This window comes from Lontra canadensis, unplaced genomic scaffold (genome assembly GCF_010015895.1).
Source record: "Lontra canadensis isolate GAN:19392208 unplaced genomic scaffold, GSC_riverotter_1.0 scaffold38, whole genome shotgun sequence".
Lineage (NCBI taxonomy): Eukaryota > Metazoa > Chordata > Mammalia > Carnivora > Mustelidae > Lontra > Lontra canadensis.
The window spans coordinates 9,188,030-9,207,370 of record NW_022631032.1 but is presented as its reverse complement, the minus strand read 5'-3'; the positions used below and the strand labels follow the sequence as shown (position 1 = coordinate 9,207,370).

General features: G+C 36.8%; 1 protein-coding gene across 2 annotated transcripts in view; it reads right to left on the bottom strand.

Moving 5' to 3' along the window:
• COPB2 (COPI coat complex subunit beta 2) overlaps window positions 1–16,683 on the bottom strand; it is a 34,579-nt gene extending 17,896 nt beyond the window's left edge. For both annotated transcript variants that reach the window (XM_032869578.1, XM_032869577.1), the window contains exons 1-8: window positions 16,579–16,683; window positions 8,963–9,100; window positions 5,612–5,698; window positions 5,104–5,230; window positions 4,096–4,244; window positions 2,092–2,238; window positions 1,167–1,266; window positions 150–292 (exon numbers count right to left, since the gene is read on the bottom strand). In XM_032869578.1, the coding sequence (XP_032725469.1) occupies window positions 150–292; window positions 1,167–1,266; window positions 2,092–2,238; window positions 4,096–4,244; window positions 5,104–5,230; window positions 5,612–5,698; window positions 8,963–9,100; window positions 16,579–16,581 (894 nt within the window). In that variant the 5' untranslated portion in view covers window positions 16,582–16,683. The remainder of the gene's footprint in view (window positions 1–149; window positions 293–1,166; window positions 1,267–2,091; window positions 2,239–4,095; window positions 4,245–5,103; window positions 5,231–5,611; window positions 5,699–8,962; window positions 9,101–16,578) is intronic.
• Window positions 16,684–19,341: the final 2,658 nt, after the last annotated feature.

Sequence of the window (19,341 nt, the reverse complement as noted above, 5' to 3'; positions counted from 1 at the left end):
ACTTTAATCCAGTGCTTAATCTCTTGTGCTTAATGAAAGAAGAGCCAGTTTAATAAAACTGGTAACTTAGAAGATGACTGTACTAAAAAATAAGGAAAACTGCTTCCACTGTGTTCATTTTATTCAGAAAGAGTATAATTAGAGATTACCTTAACAATAATGCTCCCTTCGTCATAGCCCAAAGCGACGTTGTTGGACCCTCTCAGACTGGCCACACACCACACCCTCTCCATTCCATAATTCAATGTGCTCTCAAGGCGATACGTGCTTGAATGCCAAATACGCACAGTTCCTAAAGAGAACAATGTGAGTATTCCCTTCTAATGAATATCTAATGATGAACTGTGTCAGGTGAACCGACCAAAGGGAAGTCTTTTTTTATTAGTTTCCTGGTAGCTTAATTTTTTGATCTATAATTTATACAGGTGATTTTATAATACAACATAAATACAACAGAAAATTGTAAGAAACCAAGAAATGTGATTTTCCATATAAAATAATGAATTTTCTCAGCACGGTACCTACTATGAACCTGCAGGTGCTTTACACACATGATCTTTTCTTTTCACTAGAATCCTATCAGGTGGATATGTCTGTTCCCATTTCATAATCTGCCCAAACCACATATGCATGAAGTGGCAGCACCTGAATATGACCCCAGGTTTTTGGACTCCAAACCACCGACCGTTTTTTTCACAGTTTTTCTCTATATAACTTAAATAAGAGGACTTCTGGGTCCTCTTATTTAAGTTATAGTCAAAATGCATTAGAATGATGATGACGGGGGCGCCTGGGTGGCTCAGTGTGTTAAAGCCTCTGCCTTCGGCTCAGGTCATGATCCCAGTGTTCTGGGATCGAGCCCCACATTCGGCTCTCTGCTCAGCAGGGAGCCTGCTTCCTCTTCTCTCTGCCTGCCTCTCTTCCTACTTGTGATCTCTGTCTGTCCAATAAATAAATAAAAAAAATCTTAAAAAAAAAAAAAAAAAAGGAATGATGATGAAGAAGAAGATAACAATGCCCCTTCGCTCTGTTATAGCACAAATATTCTACTCTAATAAAAAGAGCAAAATTCTCAGAAACCTCCAATTACAATGCAAGGCACTACCTGACTTAAGTAACTATTTAGTAATTACAAGCACAGGAATAAACATACATTTCGAACTTACCATCTTCTGAACCTGTGATGATGATTGGCAACTCAGGATGAAAACTGGCACAAGACACATTTTGGGCATGTCCCTCCAGTGTCTGTACACATGTCTTATTCTGTAATCAAGACACAGAAAATATTTTTAGTGAAAAACAAGTAACTCATCCTTAATTTTTCCAGTTTGCAGATACATAAAAATGAGAGCTGTTATTTTAATCTAAATAATTTTTGATACAGAAATTTTGAAACACAATTATCTGCATAATTTCTCTAATTCTTTGACAACACAGGGAAATAGAATTTTAACTATCACATTTAAAGAAGAAAACACACACACCTCAAAAGATCTGGTTTTCGTATGAATATTTTCTCTCCCAAACATCTAAGATAATATCTTTAATAAATTTATCCTATACTTAAACACAAATCTGAATAAGGTTCTAAGTAACAGTGATTTTCTAGGCCTCATTTTATTAACTGTTTATGGAAATTTTGATGTGAGAAACATAACAGAAATTTAATCTGTCTCTGAGAGATAAAAAGCATAGTAATAAGAAGTAATAACTAGGTTTACAAAGTCTATGTGGCAAAACGTCTGTAACATGGGGATGTCATGGTATTATTCATTTATCTGCTAGTTTTCAAATATGGACAGAAGTCTACCAGTGAGGATACTAGAGGGTGTAATAACTTCATTTTAGTCAAAATATTTAAATTCCTTTAATTTCTACTATTAAGTAAAAAATAAACATAATGGTGTTTTATTTTAAAATCTCAATAGGCATTTCTTTCATTTTTATGGAGAACTCTAGGACAACCGTTTAGAGGCAAATACTGAAGACTTAAGTTATTATGCTCTCAACAGAGTTCAATAACCCAAGTCTTAAACAGTGAAATCCATGTCTAACATATGATAAAGTAAGATTATGAAAAAATTGTACCTGATAGTCCCATATTTTAACAAGACGGTCATCTGCACCTGAAATGAGGTATGGTTTGTCGCCACCACTGTAGTAATCGATGCAATTCACACCTTTCTCATGTCCCTCCAGAGTGAAGTTTGGTGAGGAAGAACCCAACTGCCATACCTTTAAAGAGCAAGAGCATCTGCCAGTCAATAAGGGGCCTTGCTTTTCAGAAGGCAGCTCCATCACACTTCTGACATATTATATAAAGTGCCAAAGCCCAGGACAGGAAAACTAAAGAATGTACATTTCTTTCACCCATTTATTTCTGTCCTTTCTCACTTTACTTGACTTTCCAGGGGGCAGAATAACTATAGTATTCTCCAAAAATGCCAATTTCCAGGCTTTATCTCTAGAGATTTCTCTTTATCCCTATAGTTCCCCAGGAATCTAGATTTTTAACAGACATCCCAGTGATCCACAGGTTATAGTCTAAAGAACAGTAAGAAATGATTTTACGAGAATTTTAATATAAAGATAATGAAAGTGGATTTAGTAAGGTATATTAAAAAGAGAAAATGACCACATAACAAAACATTTAAAACATTTAAAGTATGGAAAAGTAGTCAAAGTTACCATAGCGTAGTATTGAGCTTTATCTTTACAAATAATTATTGAGTGCCTCCTACAAAGGAGGCCCTCTGGGAAGTATAAAGATGCATAAACAAATGTTTACCACTGACTGTATACAACAAACTTTAATTGAGCCAAAGGTAAGACAATATATGTTCTCAAGATACACCTTTTAGTGAAGAAAGTTCGAAACTAATTTCAAAGTTTTCAACCTATGTCAAAAGCAAGGACAATCCAGCAAAAGGGAAAAAAAAAAGTAAGGTCAAAACCCTAAGATATTTAGACAGATATCATTTAATACTCAATTACCAGACAAGTAACATAACATTTTATGTAAGTTAAAGGAATGTTATATAGATGTAAGCATACACACGTAAGTAAAAGTTAGTGCAATATAGCATTTTAAACCTATGCATATAGAGACATTTTAAATAGCGTAATGGAAAAGGGAGTATGACTACCACTCATGCGACAAGTATTAAGCGTTTAGTACAAGCAAGGCACTGTGTTGCTTGCTACCGAGTGTCTGTTTGAGGGAGTGGGGGTGACACCCAGTTCCTGCCCAAACGTCAACATTTTGGGGGACAAAGATTTCTGGAGACATATTAGATAGCGCTCAAAACGAAGGGCATAATAAAGACAAAAAGGAATGGAAGGAATGGGATGAGCATGATTGGCTCTGTCTAGAGGTGAAATGGATGTCTGAAGAGAGCCTCTCAGAGTAAGTAATTGTGCTGAGCCTTGAAAGATGAGTAGTTCTCCAGAGGAAAAAAAAAGTAAAAAAGGGAGAATAAAGAGCATTGCAAGCAGAGGTAACAGTTGAATGAGGGTCTGTGTACATGCATGGCATTTCTGGAGAATGGTGGATAGACCAGGATTATAGGAGATATAATATTAGCTGTGGCTAGTCTTGCAAACCCTCATATTCAACAGTAAGGTAGTGGAACTTTACTCTTACACTGGGAATGGAAAGGTGAAATCCATATTTTAGAAAGACACCTGGCAGTAGTACAGAGAAATGCAGTAAGGAAAAGAGAATGGAGGCAGAGGAAATTTTAATGTAAAACAGATTAATAATAGGCAGATGTCAACAATGAATACACTAAAAGGAAACAGGAAATAGAGGAAATACACAAAAAGGAGAGGAAACAGAAGTAAGAGGACATACTGGCATCTTTCTTATTCTGGGTTTGCAGTAGTTTAAAAGTCTTAGAATATATTGCTTTGACACAGAAAAACACTCTTCCTGTTAAGAGCATCAAGTTACCACAAGTCCTATTTTGATTTCAATATGAGCTTTTAAGAGAAACTTCTAAGCAGGAATAAATTCCACGGGCAGCCAGTAGTAAAATATCTCGAACAACTACATTTCACCATCATAATGGATACAAAGAGCAGGCACCCTACCTTGATGGTCCTGTCCAAAGACGCACTGGCAAACTGATTGTTATCTTTAGGATTGATCACAATCTGCATAACATAATGGGTGTGTCCTTCAAACACTTGTGAGCAGGACCATTTTTTATCCCAGTCCCAGAGCTTAATAAGCATGTCGTCTAGACCAAAAGAAAGTCTCAAGTTAGTTGCCATTTATATTTCTTTCATTTAGAACTAAGATGCAGTCTTTGTGCCTTTTAAGGCAGCAAATCTAAGAGAAATCATACATTCCAAGGCTTAAAGAAACAGAATCAGAACTGAACAGATTTTTCAAAATCCTTATTTATCCTAAGAATAAACTTAACTCCCTACAGAACAGGTGAGATAAGATAGAGAAATTACTACTAGTAGACACAAAAATTTCATGAAAAATTTTAAGAAAGACTCAAGTGGGCTTTACAGAATGACAGAAGAGTAACACACGTCTGATCAGAATCTAAGTATGGCTGAATAATGACGGCAGTGACTAGGGAATAAGCATTTCTCTTATAAGAATGGTGGGAAAAAAAGCTTTGAATTACTTCTCAATTTTAACTTAAAAATGTTTCAAAGAGCTATTACCAAATCAGTTCAACTTGTTTTAATTCCCTGCAAAAGTTCACTGTTCTAGATACAACGCCACGGAGCAAACTAGCCTGAATATAAAGAAAAAAGTGATGAGGGTATGTAGCAATCTGGCAAAAACTCACCCACCAGCATGTAAATTAGCTTTGTGTTCGGCAGATGTTTAATCATCTAGACCTTCAGGCCTTCCCTGACAGAAACTGGAGCAATTGCTACACGGATCCTAAGTAGAGTTGATATTTCATTAAATACGAAAGCAAGCAGCACTGATAGCAGGGTAATGGATTTAAACAGTTTAAAGGCTGCTTGGAATTAGAACTCCACACGTAACAGCAGTGAAAGAATTGCAAGTCTCACTGAGTGCAAACGAATTACTGAAAGAGATACGCATGACCAAAAGGAGTCATTTCTTACCACTGCTCGTCAGAATGAAAGGCTGCGTTGGATGAACAGCAATACAGCGAATGTAGTCTGAGTGCGCTTCAAACATATGAACTCTCTCCAGAGTGTTGTAATTGAACACTCTTATCTGCATGTCATCCTAGAAATGGAAATTTCCAAAGTAGTATTGTTATAAAGTAAACTGTGCAAAATGGTGCAGGGGCGCACGGGTGGCTCCGTCGGTTAGGTGTCCTGACTTTTGATTTCAGCTCAGGTAGTAAGTAAACTCAGGGTCCTGGGATGGAGTCCCACATCGGCCTCTGCACTCAGCTGGGAATCTGCCTCTCTGTCTCTACCCCCTCCCTCGCTTTCTCTAAAAATAAATAAATAAACCTTGAAAAAGAAAGTGTACCATAGGCTCAAGTTATAAAGTCCATGCTTCAAAACGTTAGACTAATTAATAATCAAGAATCCAAAGCATTTGCATAATCACTGACCAATTAAGAAACTGAAGGAATTCGAAATTCATATAATTACTTACCGCTCCTGTCACAACCCAATTCTTTCTTGCAACAAACTTTGCAGCCCGAACAGGAAGATCACACACTTCAAATGTTTTCACCAATGTCTTTAAAATTTAATAAGAATATATACTTTGAGTTACGAGAAAATAACTGAAAAAACTACTATGTTACATTTAAAATATCCAATTATTTAGATCATTCCTAATTTAAAAATATTTTCAGGCTAAAACACAAAAACTCAACAATCAAATGAAAAAAACAGACCTATCATCTTTCCTTTAACAGTTTCAAAATTAAAATACTTATAAAGGATAAAAGAAAGCAAATCTCCACAAGATGGAATTCCAGATCCTCTGTGCTCCAGCCTGTCCTTCCCTATCTCCTTAGCCTTACCTTTGGCTACTCCCACCGTTACCTTTACTCCTCCTGTGCCCTCTGCCTGAAAAACCACAAACAGAACCTTATACTCCCCATTCATAACACAGCACCTTCATAATTATGTGTCTCATGTTAATCTTTTCTACTAAGCTCCCCAAGGGCAAGAATCCTGTTCACCACTGTATTCCCAGAGCCTAGAACAGTGGCTGGCAAACAACCAGTGTGCAGTAACTATTTGTTGAATGAATTGGCTCCTAGTTTTTCTTTTTAAAATTAAACCTATCAACTCACAAAATAAACTCATAAACAAGATCCAATTCTTTTGAACGCTTTAGCAATATGTTTCCGTATAAATGCTATTTACCTCTTTTTAGTGAAGCATGAAAACACAGTGATTTAGATGTCTCTTCAAGCTGCTCAAAATGGAATAATATATATAGAATAAAAGCAGAAAACTGAAAAAGCCTCTTAGAAAGAACAGGGATAAATGCATGTCTTTGTCCTCCCACTATGATGCCTTATTTTTTAAGATTCTGAGATTCAAACTATCATTTTGCAATCTCTCTTTTTTGTACCAGAGAGTAATGAAAAACAGTACAATCTTACTGATTAACCATGTACACTAAATAAAAAGAATCAAAACTAGTACACCTGAAACTAATGTTATATTGTATGTCAACTATACTTTCAAAAAAAAGTTGTAAGAAAAAAGAAACAATAGAGACTGGTTCATAAGAACTGTTGAGCCTACTCTGGCCTTCTGAAGCCAGACTTCACAGATTCTTCACACAAACACAATAAATGGGAGTGTCAGCTCTAACCTGTACAACTATCAGCTGACTACCATACAGAGAGCAGACACAACATACAATCTGTAAGATGACAGAAAAATCCACAAAAGCTCATAAGGAGCCAACAAATCCAGGGATCTGCTGAGCAGTACAAATAAAGCAGCTGCAGAACAGTCACGGTTAAGGTCCATGTTAAGTGCTGTGGCTGATACAAATGACACGAGAGATGGTCTCCGCATTATAGAAGCTAAACAATCTATAAAGAGGAAGAAACGCTACACACTCAATTTAACTTAATGTAAGTTAGGGAAATAATGACTAACACTTGTATGGGACTTTACACAATATTATCTAGTTTGATTTAATCCTTTTGACAATCCTGTGATATAGGGAAGGCAACAATATCCTCTTCATTTTAGATAAGTAACTGAGCCTTAACATGTTTAAGAGGTTTGCCCACATCATTTATTGAAGCAGGATGGCTTCAAACTGTAACATACTGATTTTTAACCACTGCACTCACCACCTCAAAGACTTATTTGAAATTCAAGTACATTTGAATTTACTTCCAAAAACGTTTTGCCTCTTTGAGGAATTTTGCTCTTAATATACATGAGTGGCAAGTAACTTCTGTTGGTTATAGAGGGAAAAAAAGAGGTAGAACCAAAAATAGACCAACCATTAAACAAAGACTTACTCAGTATCTACTATAAGTCTCACTGTCAAATAGGCACTTGTATGTAGTAACAGTGGAAAGTAAGACTAGTATAATCCCTACCCATCCCAGGACTGCATCCTTGAAGGAAAGAAGGAAATCAGAAGAAGTTACCAACAAGATGAATTCTGAAAGTGGAAGCAGGTGGCCCTGCCAGAGGGCACAAAAGAAAAAAAGAGGCAAACTGGATGAACCAGAGAGAGTTATGTTACAGTAAAACCGAGAGAAAGTTAAGGGAAGTACAGCTGGGATTTAGAACATACCACAATGAAATGACAGATCTGAGAAATGGCTAAATGGAGTTGCCAGAAGGTATCCCTAGGAAGAATTAGGATGTGTGGTGGGGTTTAGGGGAGGCACCAACATATCTGTTAAGCATAAAATCACAAAGATATTAAGTCTGTGAAAACAGAAGTGGATCAAAAAAAGCAGTTAGCATATATACTATCTACATTAAGACAAATGGATTCACAAAATGAAGAACTGAAATTGTAGAGGTTAGAAATCCTGATATAGTCAAATAGTGATAAATGGAATACTGATTATTCATTAGCTCAAAAAACAATTATTGAATACTTACTATGTGTCAGACAATGTTATCAGCACTGGCATAAAGCAGGGAACAAAGTGTTAATGTTTATAAAATGTCATTGATGGGGTCCTGCTTTAGTGTGCAGTCATTCTGTGCCACTATAGGGACGTAAGACTGTAAGGGTGATTTTAGATTTATTACTGACCTTGGTTCCTAAGCCTATTTTTCCATTTTAAATTACTCAATGTGAATTTTGTCTGGCTATTAAGAACTTAACCTTACATGTTGAAAATAATGATTGTGTAAGTAGACACATAACTGTATGGGCTGGTGCTCACTATATGTTCTGTATTTTGAAGGGAAACGATTAAGAACCATCAACAAAGACTGGAAAATAAGAGATAAACCAATTTGAAGGATAAATGATTTACTCAGATGATAAAGAGCAAAATAAGCATTTAAGGCAGATAATCTGTATAACGCATATTCTCATATGTGTAATCAAAAGCTGACTACAAATACTTCTCTAACACTCTATAATTTGAATAGTTGATTGAAAGTTACCTGCATATCATTATATCAATTATTTGGGAAAAAATAAAATTAAAAATCCCATTCTTAAGATCATTAAAATATTGACTGAATAGAAAATTAAGTACTATTCAATCTTTATCTATAGCAAGTGACCTTATATTGGTGGCAGTTTCCTTCATTTCAAAAAGATAATACTAACTTACATCAGAATATAACATTTAAGTATTGTATATAACAAGACTGAAACGGTTTCTTCCATGAGCGATAACCCCGTAACTGTTAGTTCCTCTTTCCTGAAAATACTTTGTACTAATTTATTTGAGAAAGCAATCTGCACACCTACTGGACTCTCTGTCTTCTCTTGCATTATAAACACAGTCTAATACACTGTTTCTAAAAAGTCCTTAAAAATTCCTACCTGTGTTTCATGATTCCAAACGCACACACTGCCATTGTAAAGACTTGCCAACATCCATGGCTCTGTAGGATGCAAATCCACGCTCTTAACTCGATCAGACCGAGCAGTTAGCTTTCTCTTTATATCAAGTCGCAGAGGCTAAGAAGAAACAACATAAAAAGCACTCAAAACATTAAATTGCTATGCCAAATAAATCATGTTTGAGATCTTAACTAAAAACAGTGCATTAACAGGCCTTCAAAAAAATTCAGTTTTTACTTTGCTGAACTGTAGACACAGTTTCAAGTCTACAGCACCCACTTCTTCACTCATACTAACATAAGAGTATTTAAATTTTTTTAATTTATAGTAGTGGTTGTCAAACTTTTTGGTCTCAGGACCCCTTTCCACTCAAAAAAATTTCCTAAAAAGCTTTTGCTTACATAGGTTGTATTTATTGATATTTACCAAATTGAAACATTAAAACCAAAACAAGTTAAAAATATTTATGTATTAATTCATTTTCTTTTTAAAAAGATTTTATTTATTTACTATTATTTAATTTATTGTTTATTTATTTAAATTATTTCATTATTTAAATTATTTATTTAAACTATTTAAATAAAGAGTAGGCAAAGAGGCAGGCAGAGAGAGAGGGAGAGGCAGGCTCTCTGCTGAGCAGAGAACCTTGATGTGGGGTTTGATTCCAGGACCCTGGGAACATGACTTGAGCTGAAGGCAGAGGCTTCAACCCACTGAGCCACCCAGGTGCTCCTATTAATTCATTTTCAAATAAAAATAAACTCATTACATGTTGACTTAACTATTTTAATGAAAATAACTATATTTTCAAAAGAAATTTAGTGAGAAGAGTGGCAATTTTTTTTTTTCACATTCTTGCAAAACTCTTTAACATTCTGTCTTAATAGGAGACAGCTGGTTTCTTGTATCTGCTTTGGCCTTCAATATGTTGTGATATGCTGTTTTGGCTGATGCATATGAAAAAAAAAAACTTGGCCTCACAAAGATACGTAGTTGGAAAAAGAGAACAATTTTATTTTTTTAAAGATTTTTAAAAATTTATTTGTGAGAGAGAGAGAAAATGCACAAAGAGTGGGAGCATCAGGCAGAAGGAGAAGCAGGCTCCCCAATGAGCATGGAGCCTGATGAGGGACTCATCCCAGGACCCTGGGATCATGACCTGAGCTGAAAGCAGAAGCTTAACTGACTGAGCCACCCAGGTGACCGAAGATAAATATTTTAATAACTTTTAAACATTTTTATAAAGATTTTATTTATTTATTTATTTATTAAAGAGAGAGCGAGAGAATGAATGAGCATGGAGGGGCAGAGGGAGAAGTAGGCGCACTGCTGAGCAGGGAGCAGATTAGGGGCTTTGATCCCAGGACTCTGGTATCATGACCTAAGCTGAAGGCAGACGCTTAACCGACTGAGCCATCCAGGCACTCTAATAACTTTTTTAAAATAGTTGTGAATAGAATATCCTTCACTTTTCAAAACTTGAAAAGTGGTAGCTCCTTAAAGGTTAGTTGCAACGTGAAATCTGAAAGCACATAAATGAACCTTTTATGAACTTTTTATACTTTGTCACATGAAATCTCTTGGCCTATTATGTATTTTGAATGGATCTCTAACCCATGCATCTTTTGTAACATCATGCATTGGTTATTTGGAAAATTCTGAATCAACGAATTATGCAAATCTTCCAAATTTTGACACATTTCATTATATAGTAACAAAAAGTCACATTCATTAATATCACCATCTACCACAATGGATAAATCTTCAAGTATTAGAAATCTAAACAGTTTAATGATAGAATTTTTCTAAAATTCTAATTTTCAATTCAAAGCACCAATTTTATCACTGGGAACAAATAATGTCAAGGACCAGCAAACGTCTTTCAGATTTTAGAAAATGTCTGCCAAATAATCAAGTCTGAACAAACATAGTATGTCAGTCACTGCTTCAAGCAAGCTTGTAACTTAACAGTATGCAACAGAAGTATCTTGTGCATACTTCTCATGTCATTACACAATATTTAAAAGATGTAGGCTCGAGTATCAAGATGTAATAAAACTAGCGTTTTTTCCTGCTTCCTCAGTGACATTCTTAAGTGAAACTGGATTAAAAAAAAATTGTGTGGTAATGAGGAATGTACTGTTAGTTCAATTTGATGACATTATACCAGCAGTTCAGTTTTATCTTCCATTTGTTTTACAGCAATAGTGCAAATTATCAACATAGGGAACCTCCTGGAAGACTATAGGGGACTCCTAGGAGACTACAGATCACACTTTGAGAATCTCTGGTTTACAGAGAATCTAGTAAGTAAATGTAAAATATCTACTAAATCACAAGGTTGTGCCCATGTCATTAGTGTCCTATCAGAAAATATTCTGAAGAAGTGTTATTCATGAAGTCTTAGTAATCCTAACACTATAATATCAATCAAAACAGTATAGCATTGGCATAAAAACACAAAGATCAATGGAACAGAATAGAGTCCAGAAATAAACCGATGCATATATGGTCAATTACCCCACAAAAAAAGGAGCCCAGAATATACAATGGGCAAAGGATGGTCTCTTCAATAAATGGTTTTGGGTAAACCGGACAACAATATGCTAATGAATGAAACAGAGGAGTGCCTGGGTGGCTCAGTTGGTTAAGTGTCTTGACTCTTGCTATCAGCTCAGGTCATTATCTCAGGGTTGTGAGTTTAAGCCCCCTCCCCTGTCAGTCCCTACACTGGGTGTGGAGCCTGCTTAAGATTCTCTCTCTCCCTCTGCCCCTCTCTGTGCTCCCTCTCTCTCTTAAAAAAAAAAAAAAAAAGAAGAAAGAAAGAAAGAGAAGAGACAGAATGAAACTGGACCATTATACCAAAAATTAATTCAAAATGGATTAAAGACTTAAATGTAAAACTTGAAACCATAAAACTCCTAGAGGAAAACATAGGCAGTAAGTTCCTTGACATTGGTGATGATCTTTTTGGATCTGACACCAAAGCAAAGGCAATAAAAGCAAAAATCACCACGTGGGACTACATCAAGTAAAAAGTTTCTGCAGAGCAAACTTATTAATAAAATGGAAAGGCAACATAGTGAATGGGAGAAAATAACTGGAAAACATACACCTGGATAAGTGATTAATATTCAAAATATACAAAGAACCCATACAACCTAATAGCAAAAAAATTAACCAAGTAAAAAATAGGAAGAGGTTCTGAATAGACATTTTCCCAAAGAAGATTACAGATGACCAACAGGTACACGAAAAATGTTCAATGTCACTAAACATCACAAATCAAAACCACAATAAGATATCACCCTTCACCTGTTAGAATGGCTATTATCAAAAAGACAAGAAATAACAAATGTCAGTGTGGATATGGAGAAAAGGAAACCTCTATGCACTATTGTTTGGAATGTAAACTGGTGCAGCCACTGCAGAAAACAGTGTGGAGGTCCCCTCAAAATTAAAAATAGAACTGGCTATATGACCTAGCATTTCCACTTCTGGGTATTTACCTGAAGAAAAATGAAAGCATCAAGTTGAAAAGACATGTGCACCGGGGTGCCTGGGTGGCTCAGAGGGTTAAACCTCTGCCTTTGGCTCAGGTCATGACCTCAGGATCCTGGGATGGAGCCCCAAATCGGGCTCTCTGCTCAGCAAGGAGCCTGCTTCCTTCTCTCTCTGCCTACCTGTGACCCAGCTCTCTGTCAAGTAAAAAAAAAAAAAAAAAAAAAAAAAAGACACGTGCACCCCCATGTTCACTGCTGCATTAGTTACAATAGCCAAGACATGAAAACAACCTAAGTGTCCACTGATAGATGAATGGATAAAGAAAATGTATGTAATATATGCATATTATACATAATATTTCATTGTATATATGTATATATTTATATATGTGTGTAATAATACTTATTTTTTGCATATGTATTATTATATATACATTGGAAGTAGTTGAATAAAAGCCTTGTGAGGTGTTTGCTTTGTCTCAGGAAATGATCTACACTGAAATTATCTAGTGATCTTCATTTTGTGTTGAAAAGTAACCTTACATTTCTATTCCATTCATGATCATTGTGGAAGATCATAAAAATAAAGATTCACACACACACACCCACACGAATATTATTCAGATATAAAAAAGAATGAAACCTTGCTATTTGTGACAACATGGATGGACCCTAAGGGTATTATGCTAAGTAAGATAAGTTGGGAAAAGACAAATACCGTATGATCTCACTTATATGTATAATCTTAAAACAAAAAATAAAACAGCTCAAGCTCATACACGCACAGAACAGACTGGTGGTTGCCAGAGCAGGGGGTGGGTATAGGCAAAATGGATGAAGGAGGTCAAAGAGTACAAACTTCCAGTAATAAAATAATTAAGTCATGGGAATATAAGGTATAGTTAAAAATACTGTGTTGCATACTTGAAAGTTGCTAAGAGTAGATCTTAAAAGTTATCATAAGAAAAAAATTATTGTAACCACATACGGTGATAGATATTAACTAGACTTACTCTTGTGATCATTTCACAATATATACAAATAGTAAATCATTATGTTGTACACATGAAATTACTATAACATTATGTCAATTATACCTCAATTAAAAAAACTGATTTCTTTGGAGAAAAGTATTTTGGCAATAATATTAATAAATGGTAGGTGAATGTGATGTGTGATCAATACAGGTTATACCCATATCCATGAGGGCCTTTGGAGACAAACAGGAATGTTTATAGCATTTTAATGGATTTTAGTCATAGGAACCTAATGTAACTTCATTGGGAACCTAACTAGTGAGTTACTTAGTAATCTAATAAAAGAACCTAATTCTAACTTAATTAGAACCATTTTAAACAAAAATTAAAATACTTTCCAGTCAGAAAATGCTACTAGTTTAAAACTGCTTTTTTCCAATCTAGATTCAACTAAACAGACAAGAAAATGATGTGAATAAGTATTTTCTCAATTCTCCCAAGGATACCATTCTAAGAGAAAAGTTAATTCATTATAAACAATGATGCCGAGGTTAGTAATCTTAATTTTCTCTTGAACACAGATGAGGGAAGACTGATTTAAAATATGTTTCCCCTTCAAAAGGTTTTAAACACACCTAAAAGTTTACTTGGCAAGTTACCACTGAATCTTCTTGTGATCTTCCACGATGGTCATGAATGGAATAGAAATTTAGGGTTACTTTTCAACACAAAATGAAGATCACTAGATAATTTCGGCATAGATCATTTCCTGAGACAAAGCAAACACCTCACAAGGCTTTTACTCATCTACTACTTCCAACCTTATTATTTCTTCTACAAATGCCTCCCCCACTTTTAGCAATACCCTAGATTTCTTTATTTGAAAAGATCGGAATTCTCTGGCTCTTCTCTACAATCACCAAAAAAATGTTTCCCCTGCCATGCCTTCCTCTTCATCTCAAACTTTCTACTTTCAAACCACCATCCTCACAGTTCTTGGTCATTCAGGGAAGCAGGACCTTTTACTTCATCCTTTTCTTAATTTTGCCTCATTTATTAGCATGACAAATTTCAACTCTGGTCTCTTTACAGTGAACAAACATGAAGTGTCTTCTGTGTGCCAGGAACAACAATGGGGGCTTTCATGGAAGCCAGCACGTCTCATACTTTTCCTGTAGCAAATGAGGAAATCCATCACTTATAAATTGTGTATATTTTACCATATGGGTGTTTAATGATTACTGAGTAAAAGTGATGCTCTGGAAAGGTGGGCTGAGGGACTAAGCAACCCTAGTGCACCTCCAAATACCCTCCAATTCACAAATCCCAGTTAAAAAAGCAGAGCCACGATCTTTTGCTATAATTTTGCCCGACATTTAAGTGACTACTTTCAATAAGACATTCTATTAGATATTCCAAAATACAAAGATATTTATACTGTACCCTTAATTCTAAATGTCTCCCTCCATTTTCCAAAAGCTGGATGCATTTGAGACTCAGCTTAAATTACTGCCACCAAAATAATCTTTTGGATTACCCTTGCCAGAACTATTCTTTCTTAAGGGATTTTAAGAAACCAATTTAAGAAGCTAATTTAGCTTTAAGAAGCTAAATATACAAGTCTCTTTTTGCTTTATAGAGTAGATGCTCTTCAGGGGTCTTTACCTCCACAGCATCTTATATATTTGGATATGGGGGTTTAAGGACAGATGGTATAATCGAGGTCTAGAGAATTATGCTGAATTCAAATTTCGGTTCCACCACTCATTTCAAATATGCAATACTGAACAAGTTTACTTAACTTCTCTGAGGTCTGACATACGTAAAAGAGGATTAATACTTTTATCTACGACTGAGTGTTATGAGAATTAAATTCAATGTTAAGCAGTTAGAATACTGCCTGGCCTATCATAACCACTCCATAAACATTATTTATAACTCATTCTCCCAGCTGCTGTAAGAATTAGGAGGCAAATGTTTAGCAAAGTGGATGGGCACATAGTAAACGCTCTATGGAAAACGAATAAATAAATCCACATTTTGTATCTCATACAAAAAATTTTAAATGCCTTAAAGAATGAAGGATATTTAACTATAAAATGTCCATTCCTGAAAGTACAGCACACTCCAGACCAGATCACTGGTTAACAGGAGGCAGAATAATTAAGAGACCTGAGATCTTGCTATAAGAGCTCTTAACCTGAGGACCCACAGAAGTTCACAGGTAAGAATGGGGGAGACGTGGTGTCTGAGTGAACCCACTGAAGTTTTTGCAACACTGTGTGCTTCTCAATCCATTTTTCTAGGAGGATCCATAACTTTCACCAGTTTCCCTAAGGATTCAGCCTCTGTTGTAATTCCAACTCTGCTTCAATTAGCCTTACACAAACTTAAAAGTTTTAAACTACAAGATACAGAATTTAGACTTATTAATCTCCAACGTCTCCAAGCCCTAGTTAAAAGAAGAGTGGGCAGGAAAACGTTTAAATATAAAATACTGACTTTTTAATATTTTTTTCAGAAAAGATATTCTTACACTATTGTAGTTTTTTCCTTCTTATTACAACACTCTTGAGCCAAAGTACTTTAGGGTATTTTGGGGGGTGAGACGGACAATATAAAAGTGCTGTCTGTCACAACTGCCATTCTTACCAGCCACTGTATTTGCAAATGCAGAAAACCACGTCAAACAGTTTTAGAAGCAACGTCCTAACCCTTCCTTGCCCCCTAGAAACTTAAAGTGGGATCCCAAAGCATTCTAAATTCTTTTGACATATACACTTTACCTAATTTCTGAAGGAGTGCTTTTCTGCTTAAGACCGTAGTTTGTGGTTAGCACCCACTACTATAGCATGAGTGTAAGACCTGCTACCGCCCTTTTAAGTGCCGAATGAGTAGGTTTGGCAAAGCCCCGGCATTGCCTCTCCACACCACCTCCGATTTCTGGGCCTCACCGCCGCATCCCTCACAGAACTCAACCTATACCAGGACCCCACAAGGCCTGAGGCAGCGGCCACAACGAGAGCCCAGGCCGCTGCTTACCGCAGCCCCCAGTCAAGAAGCCCAAGAACTCAGACAAAGAGGCCCCGCTCCTTCCTGCAGGGTCTGGACCTACCATCGCTCCGTTGGTCCGAGCCCGGGAGCCCTCACTTGCCACCAGCGACGCAGTCCCTTAGAGACTCACCGACCCGCGGACCAGAGGACTGACTGACGTGGAACTTCCGGGAGGCAATTCTCGCGATAGTGGAGGACAGGCTCTTAGCACCTGCGCAAACGCGCCGCGGGGGCTGACGTTTTCCAACACCCTCTCCAGTTTCCTAGGCAACGCGGCCCTCTTCTTGTCCCGAGCGGACTTGGAGCAGCTAGAGAGGGCGGGGTGTGGTCTTTAAGCCGGGCGAAATCATCGGAGGTTCCTGTAAGAAGACGAGAACTAGAAAACAAAGACGGGGGGGGGGGGGTATATATCATATATATATATATCATATATATATATCATATATAAATATATATATATCATATATATATATATCATATATAAATATATATATATCATATATATATATCATATATAAATATATATATATATGAAAAACGAGATGCTTAGTCCCTTTGGATGCTAACGGCAGGGGGAGCTCCCCTTCGGTGGAGCTGTGCCTTGAGAAGGGCTCTTGGCGTCCTTCCGACTCTGAGGGGAGGGATGGGGGAGAGAAGGTGAAGCAAGGCTCCAAGGCCTCGAGGCTAGAGTACGAGGCCCAGCGAGTTCTCTGCAAGCCCCGGACCGAGTGCCGAGTGAGGCTGGGAAGCAATAGCCAGACTCGGGCCGAGCTTCAGACTCGTGAGGTTGGGAGGAGGCCCGAGGAGATGGGGACTACTCCACCATGCATGATCGCCCTTTACTGAGCATACACTGTGTTATTCATTTATTTAACAAATACTTATCGATCTTCGGCTGTGTGCCAGGAGTACTTTCCTCTCAAATCCTCATATCGAATCTGAAGTAGCTCCAAGAAGTGCCTTGGCCGAGGCAGGCAGTAAGTGCTGGAGCCAGGGTTTCATCCCGGATTCTTAGCCCCCTAAGTCCCATGCTCCATGTACTACGTCAGAGTACCTTTTCGATAAGGTAGTTGAACTCTGGAAGGAGGACCTGAGCCACAGGGATCGAAAAAACTGCAACATATGAACGAGTACCTCTGTCCTGAGAGAAGCCTTGGCTTTTTTAGACCTCTGTATTTTCAGAAAGGCTAAAATTGGGTCTCTGTAGAAACCCAAATTGCACACGCTGTAAAATTGGGTCTCTGTGTAGAAACTGATATTCAGAGGGAGCCATGGACTCTGTATCAGGTAATTTGGCTTTTAGTGAGAGCTTTGCTGCTAATGTGATCTCTTTATGGGCCTCAGAGTTCCTCATATTAAAAAAAAAAAATAGGTTGGGGTGCCTGGGTGGCTCAGTTAAGCGTCTGCTTGGGCTCAGGTCAGGATTTCAGATTCCTGGGATCCAGCCCTGTCCAAGGCTCTCTTCTCAGCGGGAAGCCTGCTTCTCCTTCTCCCTCCCGCTCTGCTCTCTTTCGGTCAAATAAATTAAAAAAAAAAAAATTATGTTGAATAATTTCTAAAGATCTTTCCATTTCTACTATTCTGTTTCTGTGATATTTAATAGTAGAAAAGCGGGTCTGGAACTGGATTTAAATGCCAGCAGTTTTATCTTATGAAATGTAAATTGAGACTAATAATTGAATGTTTACTCTGTGAAGTGATTGAGGATCAGAAGAGTTAGTTGAAAGTTTTACAAATGCAAGCTATATCTAATTTACTTGATAGTGGAGCTGCCAATATTTCTGTCTCTCAGATACGCTTGCATTTGAGAAAGTATCTTCAGACTTGGCACACTACCAAGTAATACAAAATAAAATGACATCATCTCTATTCTCAAGGCACTCATTTGGGAATACTTAAATCTTTATGTACCATGGGGCACCCAAGGATTTATTTAGCTAGTATTGATGAGAGCTGAGCCCTCAATTGTCACACTCACTTTGACTATATCTTTTCTCATTTTGTCCCACGGCAGTTAACCAACATTAAGTCCTGCAGTTGTATCCTATAAATTCATTTTTCTTTCAACCATTACATATTGAATGTGTATTATATCTAAAGCACTATACGAGGTGCTGCCTGAAAAATAAACCTATAAAAATTTAGTCCTGGATTTGGCTGAGAGAAATTCCATTTTAAAGAAATAAGATTCTCACATATGAACAAATACATAAAATAACATTAAATATATGTGTATATTCCTATATTTTCAACTGTGGGTTTAAATCTTTTGTTTACTCTGGTTTAGAAGAGATTGGAAGGTTAGGAAAATAGCTCTGGGGAAAAACAAATATGGATAAGCTTAGCAAATTAGTAAAGGGTTTCCCAAGAGGTTGATTGCAATTGATCAACAGATCTTAAAGCCTTACCTGGTCAGTTTCTAGGATGACTCTTTCAACCCAGCCTTTTTTCTGCTGCTGGGGGAATTCCAAATGGAAGTTCAGCCAGCAATGCCTCTATCAGTACTCTGTATACACACCGTGCTCTCCCCATTCCATTCCCACCCCTTCATAAAAACTTGAAGTGAAAATAATTCCTTGAAGAAAAGTCTAGTTGGTATTTTGAAAAAATAAAACTTTCTCTTCCTTACTCTTCCTCTTCTTCCCTCTACCTCTGTGCACACACATGTATGTGTGTGTATGAGATCACTTAGCAAAGTGGTGAGTAGGCACACGAATAATAACCTGGCTTCACTCTTCAAAAGGAGGTCAGTTATGTACAAATAATGAAATAATATGCAAAATCTGAGTACCCCGAGAAGTACCAGTAAAGTATTCTGGAAATA